The sequence below is a fragment of the Amphiprion ocellaris genome, chromosome 21, assembly GCF_022539595.1.
Source record: "Amphiprion ocellaris isolate individual 3 ecotype Okinawa chromosome 21, ASM2253959v1, whole genome shotgun sequence".
Classification (NCBI taxonomy): domain Eukaryota; kingdom Metazoa; phylum Chordata; class Actinopteri; family Pomacentridae; genus Amphiprion; species Amphiprion ocellaris.
In genome coordinates, this window is record NC_072786.1 from 20217413 (window position 1) to 20233565 (window position 16153).

At 38.8% G+C, this 16153-nt stretch overlaps 1 protein-coding gene across 2 annotated transcripts in view; it reads left to right on the forward strand.

Moving 5' to 3' along the window:
* Positions 1–16153, forward strand: part of tmem178bb (transmembrane protein 178Bb) — a 96749-nt gene that overhangs the window by 40724 nt on the left and 39872 nt on the right. For both annotated transcript variants that reach the window (XM_023292819.3, XM_035958436.2), the window contains exon 3: positions 14992–15105. In XM_023292819.3, the coding sequence (XP_023148587.1) occupies positions 14992–15105 (114 nt within the window). The remainder of the gene's footprint in view (positions 1–14991; positions 15106–16153) is intronic.

Here is a 16153-nt window from a genome sequence, read left to right on the forward strand (position 1 = left end):
ACACTGCAATATTTGTTTTCTCCCATGATGTATATTGTAAAATTCAAAAAATAAAAATCAGGAATTTTCCCTAAATCACTTGAATTGCTCTACTTGGAAAGAATGAATTATTCTAATAATCCAGGTAATTTTGTCAAGGAATACATCTGCTTATACAATAAAAAATTAAGCAGAAAAATCTGAAAAATGAAATATTGCTGTGACGACCTTTTGATTGTGACCTGTGTGGGATCTTTCTGATAGTGTCTAACGCTACATCTGAATTAGTTTTCCACTTTGGAAGCAATTCAAATCTGGCATTGCACTTGTCATACCGGGAATTGTTTTGCTGATTTGAATAGTCAAACAAATTTGTAGCCCTAACCCTAACCCTGCTCTATGTAGTGGCAACAATTGCTGCTGGTACAGAACCTACTTTATTAGTCCCACAAGGGGAAATATGCAACATCAGAGCAGCAAAGTGACATTAAGAAAAGCAAGAAAACACAACTGTAAATTAAACGATGAAGTATACACGCATATATACACTATAAACTAGAAAGACTCCTCCAAGGCTGCTCAGTCATTGTATGATTTCCGATGGATAAGTCTGCAGTGGTGGATTTGTAGTGGGATCACAATCATGTGATCATCAGCAGGCAGCTGATGTAGTGTTCACTTGTCATGATTACAGTGACGGAGTGCCGCTATCTCGCAATGATACAGAAATCTTTAACAAATCCATGGATCCAGACTATAAGATGCATCACTGCCAAAATCTAATCACTTGGTCCTTGTGTCATTTCTGACCTTCCCTGAAAATTTCATCCAAGTCTGTTGGCATTTTTGTATCAGGAGACACATAATGTTGCACAGCATTACACCCCTTCACTTAGTTTTGTGTCTGGTCCGAAAAGCCCTTTTATGTAGTGCCAAAATTTTACTTTTGAATATCGGAATATGCACCAATGGTATTTAATTGTCTCCATTTACAGACACACACAGACAGAGACACACACACTGGCCAATTTACAAACATGATAGCCTGATGATGTTACTACACTATGCCTAAGTTGTACATGAACTGTATTGTACATATGCTATATCATAATAGTAGTAGACATGGTGGTTGATGCTGTACCACATGCAAAAACATGCTGCATCACTGCCAAAATCTAATCACTTGGTCCTTGTGTCATTTCTGACCTTCCCTGAAAATTTCATCCAAGTCTGTTAGTCTGTTTTTGAGTGATGTTGCTAACAAAGGGGAAGACAGATTAACAGACAAACTTACGCCGGTTGTCACATAACTCTGCCGTGTTCCTTGGTGGAGTAAATATAAGTGGATATAACCAAAATTTCCCTTTAACAGGAGATCCTTATAATAAGCTCTACCAGCCTTTTATTTGCAAAATTTGTAAAGATGCTGTGCATACAAAGTGCTTGATGCATTTGGAATTTTATCTCGGGTCGAGCAGCCGAGCAGAGATGTGTAAGGTTTTTGTTTTTTGATGAGGGGAAACACACAGTAAAAGCATGCAAGCCATAAGCTGCACTGTACTGTAGCTGTCTGACTTCCTGACTAGCCAGTGGTGCATTAAGCTCTCTGTCGCTTGTTCGTACAACGTTGCCCAAGGAAGCCTAATCCCAAACCCTGGGGACATTTTTGTATCAGGAGACACATAATGTTGCACAGCATTACACCCCTTCACTTAGATGTACTTTTTGGAGCCCTAAGACAGAAGCGTATCGCTCCCGCTCCCCTAAATGGAATTCTAGCTCAGTCATTTTAGCCAAATTGCCCTTCAGTCTTCTGTAAACATCTCTGAGCCAAACACCATTTCCTCTATATTACTGATTGTGACTGCAAGTGCGCCTGCACTGAAAGAGAGGGTTTGTGTGTGTTTCTATGCATATCTATCAATGTTATTTTACTGTATTATCCAAATGCTTAAATAATTGTATTTTTATGGGTTTATTTTTATGCGATTAGACTTCAGCCCAGACAGTTGAAGACAACACTGTTTATTCCCATCCTCAGGTAGAGGTGACATTTGAGTAAAAGTTAATGTCCATCCATTATCTATCCACTGCTTAATCCTCATTAGATTCATGGGGGGCTGGAGTCTATCCCAGCTGACTTAGGGTGAAGGCAGGAGACACCTTGGACAGGTCACCAGTCTATCACAGGACTACATATAGAGACAAACAATCACACTCACATTCACACCTACAGACAATTTAGAGTCACCAGTTAACCTCAGCATGTCTTTGGACTGTGGGAGGAAGCTGGAGAACCCATGCAGGAACAGGAGAACATGCAAACTCACAAACCAGGGATATTTTACCTGTGATATGACAGTGAAAACCTCTGAAATATAAAAAATGGCTGCAAAAAAAAAAATTCTGAAACTTTTGTCAATAAACAAAAACAAGTTCAGGATGTGTTTAGTCTAGGTTAACACAAAGACTGGAAGCAGGAGAAACTGTTAGCAAAGAAAAAATACTCTCCAATTTTCAAAGAACTGTGCTCTAAACTGAAGGCACACTGAACCAGCATGGCTACCACAGCATCCTGCAGTGACATGACATCCCATCTGGTTTGGCTGGGATGTCATGTCAAGACCTGTCTACTGCACAAAAAGAAACTATGTCTGTCTTTGGGAAAGATTATCTGACAAAATTAACCAATAAGCTATACACTACAAAATTGCCTTGCTTATTTTAATAGCTTATTGACTTTTGAAACCAGTGAAGGGGGAGGTGGAAAAACTCTTTAACAAATAGCTGCAGGCCTTTTGTTTTCTATTTTCTTTTTTGTCTGTAAAAGGGAATTATCTGGATCTAGAAGCATGCTGTCACTGGGGGACATGTTAATCAATCAGCCTCCTTTCATTCAGATGCATAGAATGTAAACTTCTTCCTTCCACAACACAGCTAGAAGTCTAATCACGCTTGACAATGCAAAAACAAACAAACAGACAAAAACAACCCACAATGATGAGTAGTTGTGAAAGTGAATTAGTTGCAGCAAACAATAGTTGTTTATACTGCCTAACAGGTATAAGGCTGTAAACACCAAGAGAGTGTGTGGGGCTGTTTTAATGTAAATACAAAGTTTCAAATGAATCATTTATTTGTGTTTTTTTTTTATTATTAAAAATGAGCATTATATTACAGAAGACAAATGTTAAAAACATGAGAAAATACTGTTAACTCTGCACTGCTGAATTGTGAAATTCGACTGTTAAAGGTTTCTCATAATTTTTGTGCCCAGGAGTATCTAACCAGACCAGAAACCATGGTCCAGTGATGCACAGGAGCAACTGTTTGTTCAAATTTGCAAAGTTTCCAAAGTGGGTTGGTGTGAAAGCAGCCAGTTGCACCCTGGTGAAGACCAAATAACCCAACCATCCATCCATTATCTATACACTATCTATACATTAGGGTCTTTGGGGGGCTGGAGTCTATCCCAGCTGACTTGGGGCGAAGGCAGGGGACACCCTGGACAGGTTGTCAGTCCGTCGCAGGGCCACATATACAGACAAGCAATCACACTTGCATTCACACCTACAGGCAATTTAGAATCATCAGTTAACCTCAGCATGTTTTTGGACTGTGGGAGGAAGCCGGAGAACCCGGAGTAAACCCACACATGCACAGGGAGAACATGTAAACTCCATGCAGAAAGATCCTAGGAAGTCCGGGACGTGAACCAGAGATCTTCTCTCCGCAAGGCGAAAGTGCTAACAGTGCTAACCACTACTCTGTGGTTACTCTACTGTGCAGCCCCCCAAACAACCCAACCATGACAATTTAAAGAGGTAGGCTGGTCTGCAGTCCAGTTTCCACTGGTGCAGTTCAATGTGTGGAAGCAAGCAAACCAACAAGAAAGCTTAGCTTTACAACACAGCTAGTAAATGAGGCGTCACTTTGTCAGGTGATTGACCTGTGAGACAAGCTTGCCTTGTGCTGCAGTTGGGTGTGGTTTCATGTCTTCAGCAGACATGCCTCCCTAGCAGAGAATATTGCTTCATTTTACACAAAGTTTAAAAACTAGTTTTATATACTAAATATGATATGCTTTACATTTTATATACACATTTTTAATTATTCCAGTTTGGCTGAGTGGGTCATGTGAAGCAGGTTGTCTATTAATTGCAAGGTTGGCTGGCCTATCCTGGACACCCCTCATGCAAAAATATCCCTGGGCAAGACACTGAACCTAAAGTTGCTCCCGATGGCAAGCAAGCTGTGTTTCCACTGGTGTGTGAATGAGTGAACAAAAAACATTCTAAACATTTTGAGTACAAATAAGAAAAGCTTTATATAAGTGAAGAGCATTTACAGTGTGAGCAACTCATAGCATATATTTACTACTGCCAACAGAATGTGAGCAATGTGTCATTTATGCAAAGCTGCCTTCCTTCATTTTAAGAGCATCAACACCCCATATGTATGAAAGCAAAAATGACAAGAAACCAAAAGCAAAACATGTCTTGTACAAGATATATTGATGGGCATAGATTACTTATATCACTTATCACAGTAAAGGGGTGCAGCAGGTTGTGATGTCAGGTGATAACATTAGGCTAGTTTTTTAACTTAGCCCACAGCTAACAGAGCGAGAGGATCGGTAACATTCAGAATGCTAAGTATTCAAATTTGCCAAAACATCTCTTAACAAGATTCTAAATCGTACCACCCTAAAAACTTAAAAACAAACAGATTAGATTTGCGTTTTATTAAAAATTACAGAAAAAAATTAAACTTAGAAAAGTAATTTTTTGACCTTTTTAGCCTTTATGATAGAAGACAGTGGAGAGAGACAGAAAACGTGGGGAGAAGAGTAGGGAAAGACGTGACGTTGAGCTACTGGGACACCCACTTCTATCACTTCTTATTCAGGTTGCCTAAACAAATGTTTAAAAAAAAAAAACTACATATTAAGCATTAAAGTCATCCTTTGTGCATTGAAGAACATTGTATTCAGACTAAGAAATAGCCCCAGTTCAGACCTGAGCCAGCTGCCTTGACCTGTTTCATTCGTGCCAATGGTGGATAGGTTGGACAGTTCTCTGACAGATGGGAGGTTTGCTACAGTTCAAGCCCTGCATGGCCTCATTTTTGTGTGACCCACTTCATCTTTCCATCCATCCCTCCTCCCTGCTCCCACACCCAGACCCATGGGATTAGAAAAGAGAGCAGGCAGTGAGACAGCACAGCCATCCCAAAGCTGTGTTCTTCCAGCTGGGGGGAAGCAGAGGGCAGATGGAGGCTGGAAGCGTTTGGGTTTAGTTGAAGGGAGGGGGTGACAATGCAGCCTACCACCCTGTATGTATTTAAAGTTGCTCTCTATTATTTTACCTAGATCATTAGTCATGCACAGAGACGCTCATCTACTTCTGGATCGTTGCAGCTGTGGGTCATCAGCTGTGTGTGTGGTAATGTGACTTTTCACAGTGGATTTATACAGCTGTTAACAAGGTAATTACCACTATTAAAGGATGCTAAATTGATGCTCGTCACATATATAAAACTTTCAACCTGCCAACCTGCTGAGGTGTTTGTGCCTAAGAAGATTAATAAAATATACACAGTAGTAACAAGAAGAGCACTCAGAGAGCGCAGTACTCCGCCAAGGCTGCTTCTATGATTTCAGATGGATGAAATCTTTGAAAAATTTGTAGTTTGCAGCGGTGGATTTGTAGTAGGATCACAATCATGGGATCGTCAGCAGGCAGGCAGCTGACATAGTGTTCATTTGTTGTCATAGTTACAGTGACTCTGTGCCGCTATCTCACAATGATGCAGAAATCTTTAACAAATCCATGGATCCAGACTATATCTGGCATCACTCTAATCACTTGGTCCTTGTGTCGTTTCTGATCTTCCCTGAAAATGTCATTGAAATCCGGTAGTCTGTTTTTACGTAATGTTAGAGACAGACAGACCAACCAACGTTCCTTGGCAGAGTAATAAAACACTCTGGTGTACAACAAATGGATGAGATAAGATCAGATAAGATATGATAAAAACTCTGTGAATATTGAAAACAAAATTTTGACAACTCCGTCAGGTTTAAAGAAGCTTTGTGTCTGGTCCGAAAAGCCCTTTTATGTAGTGCCAAAATTTTACTTTTGAATATCGGAATATGCACCAATGGTATTTAATTGTCTCCATTTACAGACACACACAGACAGAGACACACACACTGGCCAATTTACAAACATGATAGCCTGATGATGTTACTACACTATGCCTAAGTTGTACATGAACTGTATTGTACATATGCTATATCATAATAGTAGTAGACATGGTGGTTGATGCTGTACCACATGCAAAAACACATTTGTTTCAAACTGAGCCTTTAGATTTTTAATAAGAATTATGTTTATCTAATTCTATTACATTGTTGCTGTTAGATCATGTCACATATATGATGACAAGATTCTGATTGTTGGGAGCAAGAGTGTTGATATTTTTAATGCTTTTAGTGCTGTTAAATGCTCAGCATATAGTCACTACTTTAAGCATTATGTCAGCTAGATTTACTGATCTGTTGTGATCTTAATTAGGTCTTTTGAGGAGAACATGAGTATATTTCATCTCTTTTCATTCCAATCAGTGGTACGCCAACACCATCAGATGAGAGTTTTGCTTATTTTTTTTAAAGAAATGTATTATCAAATTTCAGTGTTTTCATTTTCCAGCTGACTTACATGGTTTTATTTGTTTAAAAGGCTTTGCTCCTTATAGAAAATAAGAAAGAAAATGTTGACATTTAGAGTGAGATATATTAGAATTGTGAAGAACAAGAGCAAAGATGTGTATAATACCTTTCACTGCTTTATTATTGAATACTATATTAGATGCTTGGGAACTTGTTGGATTAAGTGTGTCTAGGACTGATATTAATGAAATTATGGTGTGCTTCAGTATCCAATTTTTTGAAAAAATGTTCAACCAAAACCCCACAGGATTGCTAGTTAAGATCTATGTCTCAAATGCATCCACTTAAAATGAAATATTAAGAAATTAAACTTGAAACTATTCTTAAAATAGTTGCCAATTTTCTGTCATTTGTCTAAATGGTTAATTGACTGATCACTTCAGATGTACTTGTATAAACTACTGGGTTTAATTTATTTTAAAACAAGCAAACAAATATTGAATAATATTAGACACACTGCTAGTGTTGCTCTGTGTCTTCTCCAATAAAGGAAGATCTTTACTCACACATTTAACATAACCCAGTAACAATCTGACTTTATAATACCAGATTTTCTCCTGTGCTGATTTCCTTCACGTTCCTGTGTGTTTGCCAGGCCAGGACTGAGTCATGTTGCTGCTGCTCTTGGAACGGCTGCTGACTGCTGCTCATTGCTGCAAAAAGCTGTTGACTCATGTTAGCTCACATCATAGGTGACCCAGACAAAATGACTTTGTTTAGGAGTGAACACAAAATTGCTCTTCCACAGGTAAATATTTGGAAATGATTGGAAGTATTCTGCTGACTGCTGTATTTGAAATGATTTAGGGTGTGATGCCTTCTACTTCAATAAATATTTAAATTGGCAGACTGGATTACCTGAGGCATGAATCCAAGTAGAGAAATGAGGAAAGCAGAATTCACAGAATTAGTTTCTGTCCTCACTCTATAGTCTGTGTCGTGCTAGTTACTGATATCAAACTACAACTAAAACTGATTCTAAAAATCTAATCTTTTGTGGGGAAAGTGGAGTGTGTGTCAGCTATGCAGTTAGTTATTGTCGTGAAGGTCCTGTCATTTGTGATTTATTTCAAGAATAATAGCACATGCCATAGGTGGATTCTGCCCACAGCATTTAACTGACACTCAATGATACTCATTTATTTTCATTACTATTTACATTGTAGATTCCCACTGGAGGCATCAAAACTATGAATGAACACATATGGAATTATGTAGCAAACTAAAAAGTGTGAAATAAATTAAGACATGTTTTATATTTTAGATTCTTCTAAATAGCCACCCTTTGCTTTGATTCCTGCTTTGCACAGTCTTGGCATTCTCTGGATGAGCTTCATGAGGTAGTCACCTGAAATAGTTTTCCAACAGTCTTGAAGGAGTTCCCAGAGATGCTGAGCCCTTGTTGTTCCTTTTTCCTTCACTCTGTGGTCCATCTCATCCCAAACCATCTGGATTGGGTTTAGGTCAGGTGACTGGAGGCCAGGTCATCTGATGCAGCACTCCATCACTCTCCTTCTTAGTCAGATAGTCCTTACACAGACTGGAGGTGTGTTTGGGGTCATTGTCCTGTTGAAAAATAGAGGGTCCAAATAAACACAAACCATCACACCTCCTCCTCCATGCTTCCCAGATGGTCAGCAGCAGATGGGTCTCCCCCATATGAGCCGGGTTCGGCTTAAGGTTTCTTCCTGTTAAAAGGGTGTTTTTCTTGCCACTGCCACCTCAGGGCTTGCTCTGGGGGTTCAGGCATATGGGCTCGGTAAAGTGTCTTGAGACAATCTGAATTGTAACTGGCGCTACATAAATAAAATTGAATTTAATTGAAATGAATAGACCAGGCAGACTTCAGACATGGAGGAAGGTTGAATACAGGGTGGGAAGACATTTCATAGAATGGCAGTGCGGAGCGAACTCGACTTGTCAGTCAGCATTGCAATGAACTCTGTGTGTCACAGGAACAAAGGAAGGCCAACAGAAGCACTGATTCCAGACTAGAGGTTGGAACATAGGACGTTGGAACATACTGGTGCCTTACGATTGGAGAACAGATGTCAACGGAAAATGACCATAATTAATAAATTTTGCTGCACAAGAATCGTGGGTGTTTTAAGTTCCAGATGGAGGTGAGCAATATGAGACGGAGCTGTATAATGTAGCGACTTTGAATGATGGAAAGGAGGAACAGAATCTGCTATGGAGGGAGAGAAGAGAGTCAGTGATATTGTGACAGTCACCTGGAAAGTGTTTGATGTAGAGGAGTACCAGGTTGGAGACTGATGTCCATGTGAGGCGTTGCATGAAAGGCACGACTTTGGGAGAGTAACGTCAACATCAAATTATAAACACAACAAGGACAAGGTTATTGGAATGAACGAGAATGGATTTTTACTTGACCATCTGTGACTCTGAGACGGTTGCAGTGGTGGGGTAGATTTTGAATACTACTGAAGATGGCTGGAGAGGTTTTTGAAGGAACTGTGAGAACTCAGGAGGCTCGTGGAGAGCATTGTTAACCAAGGAGCCCCTAGCAGAAGGAGCATGTCTGTGAAGTGCTGACTGCTGCTTGGGATCTTGTTTGTGTGTGATTGAAGACTGGAGCGTGAGATGGGAAGGTATCTTGGTGCATCATGATGTGCCATGATGAAGAGATTATCAGTGTTATTCACTTCACCTGTCAGTGGTCATAATGTTATGCCTGATTGGTGTGCATTGCTGACTGCGGTTATTTTCAATGTTTTTCTTGTGCATTTACAGTCTTGTATTAAACTTTTTTTGTCATTGATGTAATTATAATTTAGTGTTGAGTGACATGGTTTTCTTGTTTATATGAAAGAAATACTGTGTCTTTTGGTAAAGCTGTACATCTCAATAAATAAGTTGATGAAGGCACAAGCGCAAACAATTGATAGATAGGATTAAATAATTCAGTAATGCAGGAAAATATTATTGCTTACCCATTGTCTTACAGAGTCATCTGCACCTTACACACAAGCATTGCTTTTTTATCGTTTGATGAAATTATTTAATACATTTAGAGCTGCTTGTGGTGGGACCCATCACTGCAGTGTTGATAGGAGAGTCCATCCAAAACATTTGCCCTGCACGTAAAAGTTTAATGGCTACTGGCAAGATTGCTATAAAATATTCACTGTACTTTGTCATTGAGGTATGATAATTTGTGGCATCGATGCATTATACCTTTTACAGCTGAACTGTCAGCATTAGAATGCCTTGTTAGTGAACCACACTGTTGGGGATTCCCACAACTTAATTTTTTTCAAACTACCATGTCTTTTGTCTTTGCATTAAGCTTAAACACTTTCAGTTTTTAAATCTGGAAGATAAGAGGCCTGCTAGAGCACTTCTTACACTTTTATGTTGTGCCACTGGAAGGAGGAAATGGTTATTTTCATCCACTCAAAATTAAACATTTCAGGACATGACCTTCATTCCCCAGATCCCACTCCACTCTTAAACCCAAGTACATCTTCACAAGATAATAGAACAGATGTCTCTGTGTTACAAACAGCCGAGCAAAAACATCGACTACCTGAATGGTAAGGACTCGTGAATGAGCACCAGTTAAATACAGAACATTCTTGAATGTAGCTGCTGTTTTTTCTCTAACCACACAGCCAGTAGAGCAGCCTTTTAAAACCCTTTAATGTCAGTTATTGTAAATTCTGCTGGAGATTATCTCCAGTAGGGTCTTCCTTGATGCACCGTCTGTATATGCATTATGAAATGGGAAGTTATTCAACAGTGGTGAGCTGTGTTTAGATTGGTACTATTTGGAGAAGTTTATCACCTGATGGCTCTAGTGAGCTTCTTGGGTCATCAGTTCTGTTGTCCTATTTGAAAGCCCTCCAGCTCCCAGAGGCTTCCTCAAACATCAGGAAAATCCATATTAGCTCCACGATTACACAAGATAGATTACAACTTGCCATTTTTCCGTTGAAGCTGTAACATCAGTACAAGTCTGTTCTAAAGCCAGTGGAATCACAGAGAGTTACAGTTAAGATCTACTTCAAACACTACACATGAGAAGCAGGTCTAAAATAATAGAAGGTATCTTTTAGGAGCCCAAGGTAAGCCTTCACTGAGTACTCAGAGTTTACATGAACACTGATGATTAATCAGTTTGCATTATGATTGTAGCTACTCATTGAATTCTGCTCAGAAAACAAGCACATATTTAGAAACATAAATACAGTTACTTTTAGTGACATTAATGTAAACTATGACAGAAGTATGAACTGATAAATGTTTTTGGTAGGAACTAATCAAAATGTAAAAAAAAATGAAAAGTAACTTTTGGAAACAACAAATGTTGCATTATATAAATTGAAAGAAAATTATTTTGTGAAAGGCATAGCATCTGACATAGTCTGCTGTATTTAGTACAGTATACTTGCCGTCACTTTCCTGACTGTGTTCCAAGCACAATTTATACTACGATCCACACTGGGATGAGTCACATCAGAATCAGAATGTGAACAATACTGTAAGAGTGCAGGTGTATCCTTAACTTGAGTCATGTAATCAGTGAGTCAGCAGGTTTCAAAAGGATCTACACCCGAAAATTAACAGGAGCAATGAACAAAGCGAGCAAATGGTTGTTTTATCTCTATTAGTGACATTCCACAAATGAACCTCACCTCTAAAGGGCTGCTGTTAGTTTGGTATTTTATTAATGCTAAGTTACTGTTTAAATCCTGACCAGACTTTTCATGCTACAAAGAATTCACACTAATGTTATCTCAATTGGTGTAGACCTCAAGTGACCTTATGAAAAGCCATATTTAGGGTCTTTAGCAGAACACAAAGGAGTGCCAAATTCAAAAGATGAAATAAACCTCCTGTGAGATTTGACCAAAAGTATCCCGCTTGGGTTCAGGTAGCCCAGTTGAAGGGATTAAGGTTCATTAGGTTATGTTCTATATCATATCCTGAGTATGACTGAAATAGCTAGAATAGCACTCAGAAAGCGCAGTACTCCAAGAAGGCTGCTCATATTGTCAGTCCCGATGCGACCACAGTGGTGGATTTGTTGTAGGATCGCAATCATGTGATTGCCAGGAAGCAGCTGATGTAGTGTTGTCATGGTTACAGTGACTCTGTGCCGCCATCAGTGATACAAAACTCTTTAACAAATCTGTGGATCCAGACTATAAGCCGCATCACTGCCAAAATCTAATCAATTGGTCCTTGTTTCATTTCTGACCTTCGCTGAAAATTTCATGTAAATCCATTAATCCGTTGTTGAATAATGTTGCTAGCAGACAGACAAACGCTGATCGTCACATAACTCTGCCACGTTCCTTGGTGGAGTAATAACATACTTAATAGGAACTTGTGAGTATGTAAAGATCCCCAGTGTTGGTTATGATATGGAACAGAACAGATTTTACATTAAGTAAGTTTATTACTAATACAATAAATAAATAGGGTAAAAAATGTAACAATAAGATACCTACAGGGTGCCTTATTGTTACTGAGTTTTCTTGGACTCACTTGCAGTGGTTGTTTGGGATAATGTGAACAGCCAGCTAGCATCAACTTGTTGTCACCTACCAATTACAGATAAACAAACAATATGAAACCAGAGATCCAGCAGTTCTGCTGCACTGATCATTATCTATCAGTTGGGCCAGTGCATCTGTATATTTAGACCTTGGTTAGTTATGGTCTGAATTAGGTAAAGCAATGTTAAAATGTATCACTAACACATGTCCTCTTCAATTATTGCACCAATAATTATAATGTAACAATATAAATTGAATAGCATGATACTCTGAATGAAGCCATTGCATACTTTCTCTGTTGATGTGAACTGAAAATATTTAGCTGATAATGGTTACTACTTCACAAAAAAATAAATAAATGTAAAAGAATCATAGTGATTTTGTTGCTTAGGCTTAACCACCAGATGTGGATGAAATCTGTGCTGCCACCCCATCCTCATTTCCCCATGTGACCACATGACTGACAGACAGTACCACTGACATCCTTTCTTGGCGTAGACCCAAAGTGTGTCGGCATTTACATATCCAAGGCTGTCATCATATGCCTCATTTACATCAAGGTCTCCATACTTGTGGTAACCAATGAAGAGATCATTTTCATGCTGCCTTCTGTTAAGATATTTTATTCCTGACAGTTTGTAAAGCAAAGCCTATATCCAGACAACAGTAACAAGAATAAATATGAATCTACAGCCCCAGTCCATTGTTGGGAAAGGAAAAAAGAAGATATTATTATTTGTAATGGTAGTAGTTATAGTATTGAAGGCCTGCAGTGTATTTGCTGATAGTTTTGTCAAATACGCCATCTCTCTGTGAGCAATGAACACCGCAGATAAAGAGATAGGCATGAATGGGAAATTCAAAATGTCAACAGTTTTGGTCTTCTGGGTGTTGTAATTTCTAACAATGCACAAAATGAGTACCAATGCACTGCTCCAGGACAGAGTAGAGGCAGGGGGATGTTGTTCTGCCTGTCTCTGTTTGTACAGTTCAAATCTCTCAAGACTCCAATAATGAAATTTTCAGTAAGTGAGAAAGAGCGGACATGGAAGGAGGGAAAAAGAAGCAGCTTTTTCTCAACCTGCCAGAAAATTACTGTCTTGGTATGAACACAAAACAACAGGATAAAGACAGGTACATGCCACACACTAATCATTGTAAACTAGAAAAGTTTTGAAATAAAGAGATTTTAAATATACATAAAATATTGTGTAATATTGTCAATATTGAATATATATATATGACAGGTGACCTATCCACTACTTTAGCCCAATCTGAAATATCTCAGCAACTGTTAGGCAGGATTATCATGAAATCTTATCTTAAATCCAAATAACTTTGGTAAGCAACTGACTTTTGCCGTGATGGTAATACTATGGCATGAGTGAAAAAGACATCTACTCATTCTCATTTGTCTCAAAACTAGAAGATCCCCGGTTTGAGTCCGGGCCTGGACCTGGGATCTTTCTGCATGGAGTTTGCATGTTCTCCCTGTTCATGCATGGGTTTTCTCTGGATTCTCCAGCTTCCTCCCACAGTCCAAAAACATGCTGAGGTTAATTGGTGATTCTAAATTGTCCGTGGGTGTGAATGTGAGTGTGATTGTTTGTCTCTATATGTAGCCCTGCGATGGACTGGTGACATGTCCAGGTGTCCCTAAGTCAGCTGGGATAGACTCCTGCCCCCCATGACCCTCATGAGGATGAAGCGGTGTATAGATGATGGATGGATGGATGGATGGATGGATGGATGGATGGATGGATGGATGGACGGATGGATGTGAAACAAGTTACTTTCTATCAGCCTCAGCTATTCAATGCTTTAACTAATGCTGGGATCATTAACATAGTAATCCAGATAGTGACAGTAGATGTTTCCTGCTAAAAAACATATTTACATTGTAAATGACAGCTTGTTGGCATGTTAACACTATCTCAAAACACTTCTGTGTCAAAGTACAGCTTCATAGAGCTGCTGGACTGCCTTTCTTGACACATTTTACAGTCTTGGTTAGTGACTTCAAAGCTGATTTTCTAATTTTCCACTGGATTTGGTGAAGTTTGTGAAATTAAAACAGTTTGGTTAAGGTTATGGAGAACATATAATTATGGTTGATTTGATCATTGGTGTGAGATTTAGTAAAAAATACAATTTCTATTTGATGGATGGTTGACTTTCTAACTATCCATTACAATAACTTCTGTAAGTGGTTTAACAGCATCACTTTTGCTATTCAAAGCGAGAGCAGTCATTATTCCCAGGATCAGAATGGATTATTTGCTAGACAGTTTTTGACAAAATTACCCACTGTGTCTTGTAGAATAACATTTCAGTGCTTCTCTTAAACATATTTAATAACCTCTTCAGTTGTTGTTCAGTTACAGCTCACAATGTCTCCATTAACTCAGATGCCTTTATGACTCAGTCAGTCTGATGCAGGTCTACATTGCCAGTAATTCATCTAGAATCCTTCAGAGATTTAAAGGGGACGCTCAGGGATATTAATGATTAGAGAGTGAATAGTTCCCATGACTGATTAGTTAATATTTATTGAAGAACATATAGTTTCTTTTTCTGACAGCCACTGTGTCAGAGATGTAGTGAAGAGAAATTTATATTGAAAGTATTTCTTCAGCTCAAGCTAAACCATGTCTCCCTGGAACCTTCTTTTCGTACTGTTCTGTGTATCATCAGAGTGAATGACCTGTGAGTTAATGCTGGGTCTGTTTTCATAAATAAATCTTTGTTTTGCAGGTTCCATTGTAAGGTGCTCCTACATCAAGTATCACTACTCCTCGGCTACGATACCCAAAAACCTCTCCAACAACATCACCAAGACAATTAGGCAGGACGAATGGCACTCCCTACGTAAGTCTGCTCCTGTGTGACTTTCTACTCTACAGCTTAGCCATTTGAGGCCAGTGATATTATAAAAACAGGGAAAATTTATTGTGATTAAAAGTAAAGTGCAGTACAGCTGTCATCTGTTTTTGTTTTTTGTTGCTTTTTGTCATTGGTGGTTAGGCTTAATTTTTGTTGCTGGCTTGGTGTTTGACTTAAAGACTGAAAGTGGTTAACAATCCTTCTGAGCGCCTTCAGTGTGATGCTGTAGGACAAAAACTCTGACCAATAACATTTCCTCGACAGTGCAATCACTTCACCATCACTATGCAGTTATGCTGACCAGTGATCAATCATTTTTGATAGTGTTAGTTTGTGGAACTGGGGAACTGCATTCTTCGATGCATCACTTTGTTCCAGAGCAATAACTTTCATCCACTTCTGGCCAGAATCCTCTGAAATATATTGGTTTATGGTCAAAATCATGGCTCACATGCAAAAATGAATAATGCTTCAGATGATCCCTCTTTAAACTGCGTATAGGGCCAGATCTGAATCCGAATAGACTTTAGATCAACAGGACGATGACTGAAAAGCTGATCTAGAAAACTGAATTCCCTTTAAAGTTCTTGTGGATGTTCCGAGTTAACAGAGAATGCATGCTGTCTCTCTTAAGCTTTCTTGAAGGGTCTTTATCATGTTAGCACCTCTATGAATTATTTTATAAATTATTTATGTGTGTTCATTCACTGGTTGGTTGCTAAGAGCTGAAGCTTATCCCAGCTTACATCATGTGTCAGTGAAGCTAACCTGTATGTGTTGGACTGTGTGAGACAACCAGCACTCCTGTGTTCTAATTTGGGCCCCACCGATATGGATTTTTTTGAGGCCGATGCAGATTCCGATATTTGGCAGAAAAGAATACAGATAACTGATTAATGGGCCGATTAATTTCAAAACTATATAATAAATACAATAACTTCTTTTATGGTCCCTTAACTCTTGTAACAACAAAGATATGAATTACAGGCAGAACATTTTACTCTTTTACAGTACTTTGTCCTTTTAGTATTTG